We start from the raw sequence: 18,501 nt of genomic DNA on the forward strand, positions 1-18,501 counted from the left end.
AAAAAAAAAAAGCTGAGCCACCAAACATGAAAAATTACATTTCCATAGGAGGGAAAAAACCCAAAAAACAAAACGCCAAAAAAACTTGCATTGTAATTTGCAGTAATTTAAAAAGTGCATTGATGCACTGATTTGAGGAAGAAAAGCCTCCTAAAACGAAAAATGTTGTGTTTGTCAACAGGTACGTCAAGGTGTGAGCCATTAGATGAATTCTTCATGATAAGCGTTGAATTCATTGCACATAATTACAGAATAAGTGCACAGCTCCATCTTTCAAGTGGTGAATGACAAATAGAGAACAAATCTGGGTATGCTTTTAACAACATGCTTTCACTTGAGCTAATAAAAAAACTGATTAAAATACCTCAGAAATGCGACTTTGAAACAGTTTCTGCTAGGCACTGAAGAGTGTAAATCAGCACCACGATGGAGATGAGACTGTGGTCGGGCTCCAGACCTCAGGTACCTCTGCCCAGAGCCTCGCTGGGTGCTCGCGAGGACTGACCTGTCGCATGGACAAGTTGGGGCCTCGAGTACCGCTTGTTACTGCCCCCTCGCAGGAAAAACTTCCTCCCTGGCAAGCAGCTCCCCAGCTGGTTCCTGCAGTCCTCCCTGGCACTGCATGGAAGTAAATGAGATTGCATTAAAAGTAAACATGGGCACAAGAGTGTCACAAGCACGAGTTCGATCGAAGCCAAAGACCCAGAAGAGCCAAAGTTACCATCAGGATTAATCCTCTCCACCATCTTACTCCTCACTGGTTTCATCAGCAACACTTGATGGGTTTTAGCCAACAAAAGCAGCTAGTAACAGAGGAAAATTATTGTAATTTTTTCTTGCCCTAATTTTATTGATTTGTTTCTTGATTGGCAGAGTTGGCCAGTTGGCCAAGATGCTCATCCCAACCTTGACAAACCACAGGATTCAACGCTACAACTCCCAAGGATTGGAAGGGGGCCACCACGCACAGGTTGAAATGCCCATGGTAAGAAAACTCCTGGTAATATCAGAAAGAATTAAAACATTTATTGGGCATAAATATATTACATATACACTACAGATACAGTTAAGTCTTACATACATAGTGTAGTATTTGCAAAATCTATACATTAAAACTGGTATGGCAGTTTTAATACAATGCATATGAAAGTCTAAAATTTACAATACAAGAAAACTTATGATTATTTTTTTCTCTTAAAGTTGAAAAGCTTGGAATGTATGTTCCCATAGTGAGGTAAAAACTTTTTTTTTTTTTTTTTCAATTTAAAGAACTGTGCAAGAATAAGGTTCATACACATTCAGTTAGGGCACTTTTCAATTGTGACACTGAATACTGAACTACTGTAGCCAACAAACAGAGTTAGAAAACACCGTATCGAGTTCATAAAGAAAAAGACAGGAAAAAATCTCCTTAAGATTTTAAATATTTAGTGTTTCAATCTACTTTTTATTTGTTCATAATTTCTTTGACAGAAGAGAGTTCTCAGATTTGATTCAATGCCTGATACTACAGGATCAAAAGACAAGGATACCCGGAGGAAGACAAGACATCACTAAAGGGCAGTATCCAGTGGCAGTGGGAATCAAAGCAGGAATGGTTTAAGATCTGTGATGCTTTCTTTTTTTTTTCCTTTTGTTAATAAATGAATTACAATCAAATCACTAAGGCAGAATACACCATCTAAAATAATGTCAAATTAACTTACTTAGGGGCCTGTCCCAACTCCTCCGGAACGCGTTCAGTGCCAACTATGGAGCTGGACTTGGCTTTTTCATCGGCATGATAAGGGACACCAAACAAATCAGCAAATCAGCAACGACAGAAATGCTTAGGGTGGAACTAACAAATTGCTTTTCTTCCACTTCTGCTTGCTGCTTGTAGAATCATTTTTTACAAATTCCAAACATTCAGAAGTGACCAAATTATGTAAAGCACTTTTATTATTATTATTATTTTTTTAAAAAAGGTGTCAAGCTTGGACTTCATAGCAGCACTGCTGAAAAAGTATTCAAAAAATAAAAAAGGGAATTCTTCAAATTTCTGGGTTTCCAAACTAGCTGTCTTCTCATTGTTTTAAAAAATACAATCTTTCCCCCCTCCATTGAAAACAGCTGTATATGATTGCTCACAAAATACAGATGCAAGGTCACAAAGTTTCACATCACAAATAAATTTAAATAAGATGTAAATAAATTTGACAAGCTGTGACTTTGGCAAAACAAACAAACAAAAAATATATATTTAGCTCAATGCCATTAGTTTGCAAGGCTAAATTAAACTAATTATAGTCAATAACAAAATACAGAACATTTCTAATATTTGCTACATCTAGAGAGGCACACAGAATAATTCATTGATCTTAGCACTTTTTTTTTTCCAGAGATGATTATGTTTTTGGATACATGTAAACGTTTGAATCACTGATAATGTTTTTTTGGCATTTAATGTACTAGATGCTCCCATCTTCAAAAACACAAGAAAATGTAAGATTAATAATACTAGGAATGCTGCCAGGTAAAAAGTTGACCTAAAGCACAATGGTATAAAACAGACAAAATATAACATGCTACAGGGAGGGTGGGGAAGGGGATTAGTACATAAGTACACTTTTTATTTTTATTTTTATTTTTTTACAATAAATAAAAGATTGCACTGTAATTGGTATTTAAAGTACTGTATGCAGTATATAGTATAAATAAACCTAAAACAAAAATAATGTTGTTTTTCCCCATTACTTTGGTTAAGGGAATATTATGCTAGTACAGGACACTGAATCTTAGACAAATGGAGACAAAGCACAAAAGAGCTAGGACAGAAGCAAAAACGAGTAGCAAAAATATACAAAAACAGTAGGCAGGGAAATACACTGTGTCTGTTGCACCCTTTTGGAATCTATTTGCACCTCCAGCTCATTAAAGTCCCTGAGGTACTCGCACAATGTTGACTTAATATAAATAGCCCAATGACTCAAGAGTTAAAAATCTAGTATCTCGATGGATTAAAATGTGTGTCTGGGAAGGGGCAGTCAGGAGGCGGGTGGGAACACGGCCACTAGAGCAAGGACTTCACATCGGCAGGACTCTCTTGGCTGAGTTTTGCAATGTACCAAGTATTTTATTTAGCCCTGTGGTAAGAATTACATAGCCACCCATTTAAGGTACTTAGAGCAAGCAGATCTCCGATACCTCCGAGTCTTGTATAAAATAGATACCCCTCCAAAAAAGTAATAATAACAATAAAAAAAACTGACAGTAAGTTTCGCTTGTGTTAAATGTAAATCTTACCTAATTCAGTAGAGGCAGTAGGCTGTCACCAGCTCTAATCATATAAATCAGGCTGCACATAATAGAATAATATCTAGTAGTAGATTAAGGATAGTTATATACAGTGACAAACAAGTTAAAGCAGCTTTTAAATAGCTGAACATGGGAATAACTAACTATTGCACAATGCCCTCTTACTTAAAGTTACTGCTAGGAATCAAAAAGGTAACAAAAATCTATAATGCTTCATAATTTATATGCAGTTTGGTTATTTGATTTCTTATACAGGCAGTTCATAGTGTTGTAAAAGTGTCAGATAAAAATGTTTTTAGGCTGCAGGATAATTTTCTGATTTAAACACACTAAACCATTAAAATAACAGTGTACATTTAATCTTGAAAAATGGGGCAAAAGTATTGTAGTGAATAAATCATAGGCAACATTGATAATACTGTTCAATGAAAACCTGGTACTGCTGACTAACACTGTATACTAGTCTTACCACTATACACACCTGTGACTAACGTTTAAGAGAAAAAGAAGAGAAAAAAAATAAGTGACTGATGATTAAAATTCCTAAATAGTAACATAAGAAACTGTAAAGATTTCAGTGAAAACAAAAACAAGAAAAAACAATGAAAAGGCAAATTGGTGACAATTTTCAAACTGTGAAGGAAAAAAAGAGTCTTGCTTTTGGTTATCTGGTTTGCTTATTTCTCCAGTTTGACCACTTCCTAGTTTTGAATTTCAAAAAGGTGCATCAAAACACTGATTTATCTTTCTTCAAGCTAGAACTGTAAAAACAAGAGAAGTATATAAAATGTATGGTAGAACAAAAGGCTTTCAAAAAGGAATATCTGAATAAATGTGTGGATTATAATGCGTAGCATTAGTTAAATTCGTATCTCAAACTCCCATTGAATTCTCTACTTCATAAAGAAGTATTGTAATATACAGGCAAATATAATTGACAAACTTGCAAAGCCAAGCACAATGAGGGCTGCAAACTGTTCATCAGTAGGAATCAAGCTCTTGATCTTGGGGTCATCGAGGCTTCCCACTTCTGCAAGCATGAGCTCGCTTTGCTGGAGCACGAAGGCAACGGAGGGGCTGAAAGGGCCGCTGAGCTCCTGTGAGGTATCCAAGCACCGGCGACACGCGCACACACGAAACCGATAGTCCGTGTTCACTTGAAGGCCTGAGATTTGGAACGTCGTCTCATCCCCCTTGTACACCTGCAAAACCCCAGAGCAAAGGTTGTTAAACACAGAAAGTGCCACCAAGCAGCCCCCTCCTTTTCTCTGTAACATGTCCGAACTTTTTAAACAAGTCTCAGATGAACCTTTCTTGAGCGCAAAATGAGTGTAAATACTCCCTTGTGCACAGAGGCACGAGAAGCTGAGACCTGAAAGGAGTCTGCGTTTCAGACAAGCACAAGCAGGAATAAATTTGGAAGCAGCACAATTTCGCGAAGACTTGGGACAGAATTTTAAGTTAGGTCAAATATACATCTTGTGAGGAAACATTTCCTCAGTCTCCAAAGGAAGGAGCTGACTATGTCAATGAAAGTTTCAGAAAAATACCACCGCATAGAGGGTTGTATGAGAAGTTCATCTGTTACAGCTCTCAAACTCAAGCTTCACCCAACTGGATATACACAAAGACAGACAACACAACCAAAGTATAAAAAGCTCCTCTTGGCTACACTGTGTTTTTTTTTTTTTTTTTTTTTTAAAACACTCTAAATCACATACCTATGCTAATAAAATGTAAGTAATGTATGACTCAAGAAAGCATGAGTCATAATATGAGAAAAAAGAGAAAACCAAGTATCTAAGAGACAGTTTTGCACTTTAAAAGGAAAGCAAAACAAAACACATTGGAACCGTTTAGGAACTCTGAAAACAAATAACTAGTCAACAATTTATGTAATAGGAAGTTTTTGAAACTGGTATTTTATGAAATGAAAAACAATGTGTCAAAAAGTGCTTGTATCTCCTGGAAAAAGAAAGGAGAAAAAAAATTCTTATTTCTTTTCTCATTTAAACGGTTTCGTTTTCTCCCCATCATGGGAATGGGAAGTGATAATAGCAGCTCTACACTCTTGAAGGTCTTGAAAAAGGGTAACAAGAGGAAAATTACAACTCATAGGGGATTTCATTTGTCTTGCTATATTTCTTATTCTAGAGCAAGTAAAAATAATCAAAATAAGAGACGTGCTCAGTTAAACACCACGTAAATAATCCAACTGTCTTGTCCATGCCTACCCCTGAGACTTACTCCTCCATTAGAAGCCAGCTTCTGATTGCTTGAAAAGATCTGGGACAAAAGACTAAAGTTTTCCTTTCATTCTTTTTTTTTTTTCCCTCCCTCCTTTTAAGTTTATTTAGGTCTTTGACAACTTTTTCAAAACAAGTTTGAGTGATGGCTATTTTAAGTTTCCAGACCAGCCAGAATTCAGTTAACTAGACTTATGTTTCTTGGCCTCGGGATGTAAATCCAGAGGAAACATACAAACAAAATCATTTTGCCTTCAGTATGTTCAACATTCATAGGAAGCTCACTTGAACTCAAGAGAAATTACAGAGAAATACATCATACTCCTACTAGAAGTATCTGTGTTTAACTATAGCTGTGTCCCTTGTCTGCCTTGTAATCTTTGTTTGTCTGTCCAAAGATAATGAGAACTGAGAATTTTTGAAGTGTACCTCGACTCTACCCCAATACCAAGAAAATCCCTGCCACTGCATTTTCAGATGGTAGTTCCATTTCTGGTGTCCACCTGCTGTGGTCAACTGTCTTCCTCTTCCTCTGTCATCTAAGTAACATCTTTCAGGCAGTTAATATTTCAGTGTACTCACAAATACAAGCCATCATGCAATCAAAATGCATAGATTTGGAGTGTAAATGTAGTTTCAATGAATAATTAAAAAGGTACATTTCCACACACTAAACTCTACTTCCAGGATTTTCTAATTTCCCTTTCTTTAGACTCCGAGACATCACAGCTCCAAGAATTTATCCTTGCAATGCAGCTGTAGGCAAGGTATGTCTTGTGGTGGCTGTTGTAATTATTCATTTCATTTTCAAAATGTATCAAAGGAACTCTAGATGGCTTTGCCATAAGAAAATTCTTTGCACCCAACATGGTTATTTCGAAGACAAATCAGAAAGCCAATATAATCCATATAATGAAATTTAATAATAAATTTACAAGCTAAACTTCATAAATTACATTTACCAAATACTAAGGATGGAATATAGCCAAGTTGTCTTTGCATTATAAAATCCATCCAGTTAATTGGTTTTCTTACTTTTTTCTTCTGTTGGGGTGGTGAATACCAGTGTAACTGGAGCCTAAGGTTTGCTAAACCAAAGACTTGTGTCTTCATTATAGTCAAATAAAGACAGATGACCCAGTTCACTTTAGCAAGCCAGTCAACAGCACTTCAAAAAAGGCCAGACAGTCTGGTGTGAGAAGAGTGCATCTTTAAAGTAAGTTTGAAAAATAGTCCAATATCCACATTAATTCAGTAATGCTCCAGAATAACAAAGATAAAACATTCATTGTACTAGAGCTAGGAAGGTGGTGTACAATGTCCAGTTTCAAGGGCAGGATGAATATTTAGCATTAAGGAGCTATGTCCTATCTCAACGACAGGCAAGCAATCCTCGTGCTCAGCTCCCATTCCCTTTTGAAAGTAGCCACTGCAACAACTGCATCGGCTGCAGCAGGATTCTGGAGAGCCTCTTTTCCAGTGGGAAATGTGCTGAGCTGGATTTTGCCAGCCCTTATGTCTCCAGGACCACAAGGTTAGTACAAAGACACCATTAGTACAAAGACAGATGCTTGGTTGTGAATGTAGTTATGTTTGGTGAAAAGGGCTTCACGTACAAAACGGAGGAAAAATACCCACACTTATCTCAAAGGTCTCCAAATTTACTAAACAAATGTTAAACCAAATATCATTTTATAAAGCATTTTTTCAGATGTAGCACACTATGCATCAGTGGAAAATAAGTCAGAGTAAAGGGGCTATCTAATTTATGACTTTCAGATCCTAGACACCATTCTTTTGTTTTAGGCACCTGAGAATATAATAAAAACAAAACGAGCTTTTCTGCTGGCTCCCTCAGTGAAAGTAATCATCACCAGTCATACACTGCTGCTGAGGCCTCTTATGGCATTTGATATTATCGATCAAACTAGACAGCTGAGAAGGCCTGTAGGCAAGTGTTCCTCAGCGTTACACACATCATTAAAGAATTCTAAAGAAAAACCCTCCATCTTTTCAAAACAACAAAAATGACAGCCACAATTGCTCTATTGGCAACTCACTGGAAAGATAACGTCACCTGCTTGTTGCAGTCCATTGCAATGACCAGTGCATTTAATAATTAATAAAAGCCTTGTCACCTAAGCAGAGCAAATAAGAGGCGCTGACATGAACTTCCAGGCATTGGGCTGCACTTAGCGATCCTAACAAAAACCAAGGTGGTTCCCTCTCTCAATGGCATCAGGAGGCAGAAGAAACACTCAGAGCAAGTTGCACTAGCAGCATCATGCCTATGCACAGCATAGAGTTACATCGTATACTGGTGTGCCCCTAACACAGGTGCCTTTGATTTGAGGAAAAAAAGAAGTGAAAAATGGTCCCTTATTTCCATTTGTACCCTACTCTGCCAGACTACAGTGGAAACAGTGGACTACCTTATGCTTAGTCGGCACAAAGTGCCCAGGTGGTTTATGCTGGTTTATGCTCCGTGATGTAAAAACTGTGCAGACACTGGAATCAAGTCTCCGAACTGCACAGCTCGGACACGTGTTGCATGATCAAGTCCATGGAGCCTGATACCACTCCGTGTGCACAACAGGTTCTCTGAACCGGCACGCGATTTAGCTGCATTTTGAACAGTCAAACATAAACCACCATTAAAAAGTTTTAACTCAGTTTTCATGACGACAGGATTTTTCTCTTCCAAGCATTTATGTGAAAGGAAGGCTTCAAATCTATTGTGTAAAGCATACAACATCCTTTATGAAGAAAAAAACACCAGCTTTAAATACCTAACACAGTATGAATGCTAATCTTGTATCATAAAAGGCATGCTGACATCTTCATAATATGCTTGCAAGAACAGCAATAACTTTGTAAAATTTCTCGAGAGAGAAACATAGACACATATCAAGCATTCTCCTTTCTATGGTACAAAAGCAAGATTCACATGCTTCATCATCTTGATTTCTACTTTCCACAGATGTTATTGCTTTACAATCTAATTGGTTTGTTCTAGTCCAGGAGATACCTGTGCATGAACTTTTGTTCCAAACCTTTTATTCCTCTTTTAAATACTGAGAGCAGGAATCAGAGCTTTATGCTAAAATAAAGAAATTTATGTAGGTCAGCTCTTAGCTATATTCATCTGAATTTAACCTCCTGACAGGTGACAGGGAGATGTGTTTTGATGGATTTATAGCAGGTTCTCTTAGTCAAATTTCTTAAGACCTTGCCATGAAAGAGTTGTCTTTAAATTGCTGCAAAGACAATGACCTGGATGTGGACAGGATTACAGATCGGTTGCCAAGAAACGGCTTTATAGCTGCATTAGCCAAAAATTTTCCATTTTTTCCAGTAAGTGGAATTTTTCAAAAGTGGATTTTTGTTCCATATATACCTACATGCCCAGTGACCTTGACTAGCACCTAGATAATGACATTCCCTAATGACACATTTGATCTAAGTGAAAAATAAGCAGAGGGGAAAACACAAATATTCACCCTATTGAATACATCCTACCGGCTGTGAGAGCAGCTCTATTCACTGTTCAGAGAAGGATCTGTCCTGCAGCAAGATTTCCGCCTTCCTTCCACTACTGAGCTTCCCCTTCCCACTTAGGGATTTCTCAGACAAGGATCGATCCCAGTAGACAGAGGCTCAACAGGCTTCATTGCTCCAGCACAAGTCTTCCTAGCTTAGAAGTAAAGCCAGGTAAAGGCCACGCTGGGAGCAGCTGGACCTGTCCAGCACCTACCACTGTCCTAGGATGGTCCCTGATGGCCACCCCAACTCTTCTCACCATGGCTTGGGCTATTGCAAAGCAAGTCCTGGGGCAGGAGAATCAAAATTGCCTTCAAGAGGCTGCATGCAGGTGACAGGGTAATGTTGTATGTCCCTTGAGACACATACGCAAAACATGGACACCAGTTCCATTTGAAAAGTAAATCTAGGGCTTGCGCTTAAAATATAATTATCACTAAAAATTGCTTTATAGTTATATATTGCTAAATAGCAGCAAGCGACCAAAGACACATCCTTATGCCACAGCACATAATGAAGCAAAATGCATTAACCAGAAAATCACTGGAAAAGCTTATCTAAGCTAAAAGCATGCACAGGGCTACTGCAGCTCAGCTACATGTACAGTAAGTCAGTCACATGCCCAAGTGCCTAGAAAACTCCCACCTTGTGATGAAGAAAAATTATTTAGATCAGTGAAACCAATTTCTGAGACAGTAAATAGAGGCATTCACCCTCTTTCCCATGGGTTATAATTAGCCAGTCCAACTAGTGAACATGAAGTGTCTGCTTTGAGAGCCATTGTGAGGAGTCTTCCCGAGTCACTTGTGAAAACACAAGCTACATTCCTCTCCGCAGGGACACGCTTCCTGTGTATTTATGAGAAATGCAAACCTTTCATATACAATCTTGAAGGTATCTTTTCATTTCCTTTATTGCTGTTCTTTTTCATACCATGGTTTCTCCTTTACAGAGACCACATCATTACCCACCTTAAAAGAACACGAAGCCGTGCCCAGCACAAGCTGCACACGATGGCTGCACGTCCGGGCTGCTTTATAAAGCAGGCAACAGAGCAACGGGTCCAATTATCCACTTAGCACCGATATTAACAGGAGAGCACAGCACACATGGCTCTTCTATTAGCTACACCAGGGCCCAGAATGTTTCCTGACAAAAACATCCAGGTTTCTATCTTTAACACCAACTGAACTGCTCTGTACTTATGTCCATGTTATCTTTCAAAATTCTTTAATTTGCAGGAACTCTCAAAAAAGGGCTTAAGAGGAACAAGGGCACAGATGCAAAAAAGTACCACTTTATTCCCATTTTAAGAATTTCATTTCCTATGCTCATTCTCTATTTTGGATTTGCCTGGAATCCACATGAGGGAGAAAAAATGGCAGAGATGAAATGCATTGCATGTAAGACTTATACATGATATATGATATAAAGGATTTAGCTATGAATTAGTTGCACTGTTTCAGCTGCTCTGGGAACATGTCCACTTGTGATCTCTAATCAACACAGAAAATGAAAGGCGGAGCAGCTTTCTTCATAAAATAAATATCTCATTTATTTCATGGTTCCACATTGCAATAAAGCTTGCACAGTTCCTGGGGAGCAGCAAATCTACAGTAAACTTGCCCTGGACAGTAGATCCAAGCATTTAAACCATGAACAGGAATGAAACAGCTGAAGCAACCAATTTAAAGATGTGTTTGAATGAAATCCTTGATAGAAGGTCTTGAGAGTTACCCTGGAAATTTGGGAACTGGCTTGGGGATTAGGAAGATAATCCGTCCAGTTCAACATCTCATCTTCAAACAGCAGTCAGTACCAGCCAGTTCAGAAGAACACACAAGCAGAAGAAGAAATGGTGGGCAGACCAAAACCTGACTTTTCAAAATGTTAGCTCAGTTACCAATAGTAAGTAAGCACAGAGTGGAAATTACTCCAATAACATAAGGATAAGGATGGTTCTACATCTCTCAGGAGAAAGGCAACCTATTAGAGTGCTTAACTTTGACTCAGCCTTTACCAAGGCCCACCTCATGCACTAACACAAGGTGCAATCCAATTCAGTAGAAAAAAAATGCAGCAAAGACAGGGTTCAAAAATATTTTCATTCTACCATCCGTTTAACGGTATTAAAACCAGAGCATTTTCCTACCTGCTTATATTCAGATTCTCTTCCAACCAGTACCTGCAGGATATAAGCAACTGGATCTCCCTTCATGGGTGGGACCATTTCCCAGGTGATTTCACAGGCATTTCCTTCCAACTGGGTCACTCGAGGGGCTACAATAAAAATAAAGGTGTTAGAATTTAATATAAAGACTCCACTGCCGTGATTTCCATTTATTACAAGACAATCTTGCTTGATTAGTTATTTCAGAATTCTTGTACCAAACTACAGCAAACAGTATGCACAGAAAATAGGACTCAGTTTAGACCTGCTTAACATGAATCTAAGAATTTTACTGTAGAACATAGTTCAGTTCCTTAGAACTAAAGTGATATAGCTGTAGAGACTCTCTTATCTGTCAGCTGTGTAAACTGGGAGGAGGATGTGATAAAAACCTTGAACTTGAAATATATAATTGCAATATTCAGTCACACACTGGTATATTTTCCAACCAGAAGCCAATTCATAAATTTCACTTGCATTAATAAAAGCAGAAATTTCCTTAAGTTTTGAGCAAACACGGAGCTGTCTAACTCACACTGGTCACATGCCATTGAAAGCAAGCACTAAAGTCAAACTTTTCATTCATGAAAAAGATGGGAGAAGGGAAGCTAAATAATCTTCTGTATTAGAGGTGAAGTCCAGCTTGTGAACTAGAATTAGAAGCAACATTTTAAATACTCATGTCTAATTTTGAGGCTTAAATTCAGACGAGCAGACCTGATTTTAGCATATTTTTGAGCAAGGACACGTGTAAGGACACAAGCTTGCTAAAGGCAACACTGCTTTGCAACCCCACGAGAAGAGACGACAGACAGAGGCTATCAAGGAAAGAAAGGCAGCTGCTGCTGCATACGTTACGTGAGTTTTCAACTAATCCACTGCCACCCAAGAGGAACACATGAATTACATGCAGACCCAAATGAAATCAATAGCCATTTACTTCTCCCTGCACATCTGCCTGTGCTGACTGATAACAGCAGGCGTCATTGCGGCTGACAAGAGCATCCTCACCCCTTCCCTTCTCCTCCTGGCACGTGCAGGTTTTTGTCCAACGTTCCCAAAACGCTGCTGCTAACAATAACGCTATTTTAGGGCTGGCATCAGTAATCAAATCATTAAGATACTTTGTAAAAGAATAAACATGTGCTTATGATTCATGGAAACCTGTGCAAAGTTTACACTGCTCTAAGCACTGAAGGGAGTCCACACAATTATTTTGTTGCCTGTCTCAACAGATCTCCTCCCCACGGCATCACTTTCTCATGGCAGTGATCACTAATACAGATTTTGTGGTGTTTTTTTTTTTTTCTCTTGTAGCCATGGGTCTGTCATGTACCCATGGCCCCATCCCACACATGACCCAGGATATCTTACATGACACACTGTATCTTAACTGCTTGATATTTAGTCCAGAGCATGAGTCACATCTAACAGGCACTAAATGCATGAGCAGGAAGGGAGTCCAAAACAAAGCAAACACCTAAATGAGATGTGACCACACTAAAAGTGGGTTTCCTCCCCCCAAAAACAGGGATGCAAGTACAGCGTGCACTGGCATCCCTGTGCTGGCCTTGCCCACTTGGTGCAGGTTAAGAGAAGCAGTGAGGCCAGGGCAGCACTGGAGCAAATGCCAACCCTCCAGGCAAAATCCATGGAGCAAGGAGGGTGCTAAACAGGCTTTAACTGTGTTCCCTCTGCACCCGGGACAAGCCAGATGTTCCTGAGGGTGGTTCAGAGCAGCTAACTTCAAGGTCAGGCAAACCTGGCAGTATTTTCCCCTTCCTAAATCCTCCTGTCACGAATGGTGCCACAAGCACCAAAATCATGATGAAAACTTTGACAAACTTGAACAGTTGCTATTTCCCACAGTGCCTGGTACTGTTTGACAAATGAGGATAGAGCAGGGAAACGGATCAGGGTGCTACCTGATCTTAGCTCTTCTTATCTGACAGCCAATTCAGCAAATCTGCTGCCTTCCTGATAATGTTTTGTCAAAGGACAAAAACTCTGCCCATTCTTAGGGCAGACTTTATAAAAATTAAAAGAAGTTTCTTGATAAAACTCCATTTTAATTAGGTCTTTTAATTCCAGTGGAAAACAAAATAAAATGGGATATCTACTGTTTCATGTGTATGAAGTATCAATTATTCTATATCCCAAAGAAACAAAAAACTTGAACAAAAAGTTGAACATTATCTACACATTACAAGCAAAATCCAGCTTTCCTAGTGTTTAAGTTGATATGTACACATATACAGCCCTGTAGCACTTATACCCCTTATTAAGTGTTTCACTAATCCATAGTAATAGAGCAATCCCCTGGGAATTACTGTTAGCGGCAGTAATTTTAACACCTCCTGTAGAACAGAAGTGGTTTGTACATGATGTACGTTGTTCATCTGAGATTTTCTTCAGTGATAATTTAGCTCTCCACCATAATGCAGTTTCACTACTCAGAGCACCAGTTTCTTATGCACATTATTCTATACGTAGGTATGCCCTTATAAGCATAATACATACTTAATAATTACTGAAATAATGACATCATTCTTACATATGTAACACGTGCAAAAAACAAACAAAAAACCCAACTCCCTACCTTTGATTGCAGGTGGGACTGACTTAGTAGTGCAGAAGGTGCAAACTTCTGAGAAAGGCCCTTCCCCAGCATCATTGACGGCCTGTATTCGAAACGAGTAACAAGTGGATTCTGTCAGCCTTTGTATCTTGTACGTATGACTCGGGCCCCTGTAAATTGGAATAAACCTGGAAACAATGAAAATGAGAAAACAAGTTACACTGGGGTAGCAGGGACATTTCTGGTGCTTATGTATAGTGGATGAAGGCATCCATACTGTGAAAACCATCGGAACATGCTTTGCAATCCTATTTAATCCTATTAAAATTAAGTATAAAAATAACATGTTATCAATACACAAACAGGGATTATTTATTGGAGAAATGAGGATTTCATTGTATCTTTTGCAACTAAAGTTTAACTTGCAAAATGATTGCATGAATTGTGTGGAAAACCTTCCATCAACACATTTCCTACTATCTGGTAATCCAAAGGGATTAACAGTGTTTTGCTACAAAACACTGAGAATGCAGCTTGTTTAAGAATATATATATATATATATATATATATATGTATTGCAGGTGAGACTACATATATAGATACACACATATAAAATAGAACTTGAGGTCTTTTCCTGCTTGACTTGGTTCTTATTCACAAGCTAAGAGCCACACCAGACCTTACTATCGTGTATATCATCTTACAGGCAGAGCAACTTCACATAAAACAGGACATATGGATAGGAGGAGGAGAAAGATGCACCACTAAGGAAGCAGCTTCCGAAACACTTGCTTGGACAGTGCCAGACATGATGCCAGACATGACCACGCACTGTCATTTTCAAAAATGTAATGCAGAACAAAAATCAATGCCACTTAATCTCAAAAAAAAAAAAAAAAAAAAAAAAAAAAGTTGCTAGGGAGACTCTGGCTTCTATTCTCAACTGCTCTGCTCAGATATTTTTTTTTAATAAATCAGACATTAGCCAACAATTTCTAACTGCTTCTCCTCTCTGAGACGCAGTTTCTGCAGCTGCTGAGCAGAATGGGAATGAGGGTTAATAGGGAGCAAGCACTCGGCATCAGGCCACGTAGCCTCTGCTCAGGAACAAGGTCATACTTGCTGGAGTACCAAATCTGGAGAATACTAAATTCATCACGTAGGATGACATCGTTTCTGATGATTTAGAACATCTATTCCAATACGTGAACTATTTTAGGTGATTCGAGATCACCAGGAAGGCAGTGAGTGATTTGTTTTTGACCTCGTTGTTTAGGCACTGCCTCTGCCCTGGATAATGAGTCCTGAGCCCTTTGGCTTCGCACAAGATGTACAGGAAAACCAATTGGAGCAGCTCAGGGAAAAAGGGACTCGTTAGCTCTCCGGGTCAGAAATCAATTCATATTAAATTACGATTGAAATCCACAGAAGTACAAATGGAGAGGTCAGGAATCATCTGTACTAAACAGAAATGTTCAGGTAATTTAAATTGCTGAAAATGTACTCTGAGGACTAATTTCTCTTACTGCCCCTATGGAGCTTTGGTTAGTTACACTTGGGCTACAAATCAAAGGTCAACATCAGTGATTTTTTAACAGCAGATTTCGAAGGCTGTTCCTAAGGGTGACCTTTTTCCACCGTGCCCCCACGCGGCCTGCGTAGGCCTGCCTGCCAGGCCGTGTTTTGGAGGCTCACAGAAGCTCCAGCAACAAGTTTCAAAAGACCTGACAGCAGATCTGGTGCAGGAGGGAGATTCCTTGGGATTCACCACGTGATGAGCAGAGCACGAGCATTTCGGATAGTGTTAAGCTGGAAATAAAACTGCTCAGCTCCAATCTCTCTCTCTCTCCTTTTTTGCTTTTTTCAATCACACACCAGCTCTGAGACCACTGCAGTGCTCAGAGGAGCCCAGAGCCTTGTTCCTCACCCTCATCTAGGCTGGGGGTAACAAAATAGATGCAATGCAATATGTTAATGCAATATTTTAAATTAATTTGTATTTGCAATCACCTAGGTAAATACAGTTGGATAAATATATCTTGCCAGCTAACAAACATGTAAACTTCTACCTCATGGTGGACTGATGGTGCCCTTGCTAGACATATGGGTAGAGTGAATAGTAATGAATGTCAGTTCTCTAATTAGAGCTTCACCTTTCAGATATGGCCAGTCAAGGTTTCATAACACTGAAACAGTGATCTGGCAACTTCAGCTCCTTCTGTAATTTGAGAATTGGAAAAATATTCCCATCCACTCTCCACATCCACCTCTCTTATATCTCTGCCTCCAGGAACATCCGTAATGAAAGCAAAAAGCATTCCAGAAAAGTTTGCATCCATATTCAGTACATAAGACCAATGAAAGAAAGCACATTTGGCCACCTTCCTTCAGAAGATGATTCTTCAATTTTAGAAGAAGAAAGGCTGATGATTAAGTCAATCAAATTCAATCACTCTTAGGTTGTTCTATGGCAATACTACTTTATAATTGCATTTGAAGATGCATATCATGATGTAGGAAATGTAATGCAGATGAAACATTTCAACTTCAAAACGCAAGTGATATTTTGGTAATAACATAGTATTTTCTTCAAGTCTAAAGCAAGCACTTCATAATCCCCCAGAGTTATTTTTTATATTATTATTTTTAAAAGCAGAGTAGTTCCCATTTGATGTAGCCTGCTACAGAATCAGAGGAACATATCCTACCATCCCTTTCCAGCCTCTCACATTTTTGGCTGAAAAAGAATTGCAATGAGCTTAACAATAAACCAAAAGGATTGCTTGTGATTGCAATGCCAGCACACATTGCAAATTTTTACAAGTAAGATGATTTGTTCAAATTATTGCAATTTGATCTTAGGGGCACCCATTTAAAAGGCTAAATGGTCATTCTCCAGATTAGAGAACTGATATGGATTAAGGAGCTACATAAATAGGCTATTTTTATATTGGATTAGCTCTCTAGCCTGGTTCAATGTTATGCCAAAACAGTCGATTGGCACAACTTTGGGGATAGCATGGGGATACAGGGGATTTCAACAAGTACCTCTGCTAAAAGTGTTCCCGGCCTAAGAAATAGAGGTGCATTTACTTTGGTTTCTTGTTTTTCAGTCACTCTGTGCTCTGAGATGTAAGAAAACAAAACACAAAGTGTGCCAGGCTGCACCTCAGCCAGGTGTGCAGTCTCTAACCTCTGCCAATCCCAGAAACGTGCTGAGAAGCACCAAGAAATGGTTAATTCTAAAATGTCGGCCCATTCAAAAGACAACAGGATACATATTAAAACTGACAGTATCTTCTTTGAAAAAAGACCACCTTTACTGATTAATGGAATTCTCAATAGCTGCCTTTTTTGTTCGCACATCCACAAGGAAAGCAAGCCTCTTCTTTCAGTATTTAATATGCTGCACTCTTGCTCCTCTCCACTGAAGGGACAGAAAAAACTGAGAAGAAAGCGACTTTCTCTTGGGAAGCCGACACTCCCCAGAGCATGTTTCCCCTCTTTTCTTAATTCAGCGAGCTGAATTACTCTCTTTTCCAGTCTTTCATCATTCACTTACTTGCACACAGTGGAGAAAAGAGAACACGATGTCCTAAAACGACTGTTTGGGAGATACCACTGCTGTTATTTTTGCCTCAATACCTTCCTATTCTCAATCAAGATCTTCTTGGAAATGTTTTACATGTTGTAGCTATTTTGTTTCCTCCACTTCAGTCACTCCCAGGCAAGCGAAGAAATGAATGTACTCGCTCTACCTTCACTCATTAGTTCGCAGCACATTTTAATCAGCGAGTTCCTTTTCAAGTTCTTTGGGTTTGTTTATAGTTTAGTAACACAATTGTCCTTACAATAATTCAATCCAAAAGAAAATCGAATGCACAGCACTGAAAAAGAGCAATGTTAAGCCCAGTGCAATGGCTGAAATAGCAACCCGAGTGCTTCTTTTGCTGTCTCCCAGAAAAAACATGCTGAGCCGCTGGAGAGAAATCATTAATATATCAATGATCTGAACCTGGTGACCTATGGTTCCTTTTCAGAATATACAGGCAACTGTATAATTTCAAACCAAAGTACATGAATTTCACAAATCAACAACTACTCTAATATTATTATCACAACAGCAAAAAACATGCCCATTTTCCACCCCGTTGGTGCCCCTACCCACTCGTTAGACCCTTTAATGAGCATTATTGAAGCACACACTGGTTTACGTGATTTTTTTTCCCCCAAACAGCAGTTCCCTGCACTAGGAAGTGGTACCCAGGAAAGCAGAAGCTTCAAAAGAAAAACATCCAATTCAACACGAGGGGCAGAGAACATTCAGTTCTTCCTAGCACTCCAAATGAAAAAAAAAAGTCCGTATTTTCTGCTGAGCGTCGCTTCATCAAAGTTCATGCGCTGCATTCACGAGCTCAGCACTCTGCATTGCCCTCTATCCGAAGGCACCAGTGGGGTCTTCATTCTGAAAGATACCTCAAAATGTGTATTTGTTTGCAAATTTGTTTCCTGCCTTGAAGTTTATATCGTCGAGTGCAGCTTGGATTTATAGCTTGCGATTTTGTACAACTCTCTCATACAGAGACCAGGAGAAAACCGAGCCAAAATATTAGCCACTTTCCTCAATTATGTTGCTTTGCTGTGGAGGGGTTTTAGAACTGCTTTGCAAT

General features: G+C 38.9%; 1 protein-coding gene across 2 annotated transcripts in view; it reads right to left on the bottom strand.

Moving 5' to 3' along the window:
• Nucleotides 1-2,225: 2,225 nt before the first annotated feature.
• FNDC3B (fibronectin type III domain containing 3B) overlaps nucleotides 2,226-18,501 on the bottom strand; it is a 141,566-nt gene continuing 125,290 nt past the window's right edge. For both annotated transcript variants that reach the window (XM_088523916.1, XM_088523915.1), the window contains 3 exons: nucleotides 13,853-14,019; nucleotides 11,236-11,363; nucleotides 2,226-4,499 (listed from right to left, as the gene is read on the bottom strand). In XM_088523916.1, the coding sequence (XP_088380042.1) occupies nucleotides 4,191-4,499; nucleotides 11,236-11,363; nucleotides 13,853-14,019 (604 nt within the window). In that variant the 3' untranslated portion in view covers nucleotides 2,226-4,190. The remainder of the gene's footprint in view (nucleotides 4,500-11,235; nucleotides 11,364-13,852; nucleotides 14,020-18,501) is intronic.

Source organism: Tinamus guttatus, unplaced genomic scaffold (assembly GCF_059628265.1).
Source record: "Tinamus guttatus ecotype Peru unplaced genomic scaffold, ASM5962826v1 Tinamus_guttatus_pri_ptg000198l, whole genome shotgun sequence".
In the NCBI taxonomy this organism is placed as follows: domain Eukaryota; kingdom Metazoa; phylum Chordata; class Aves; order Tinamiformes; family Tinamidae; genus Tinamus; species Tinamus guttatus.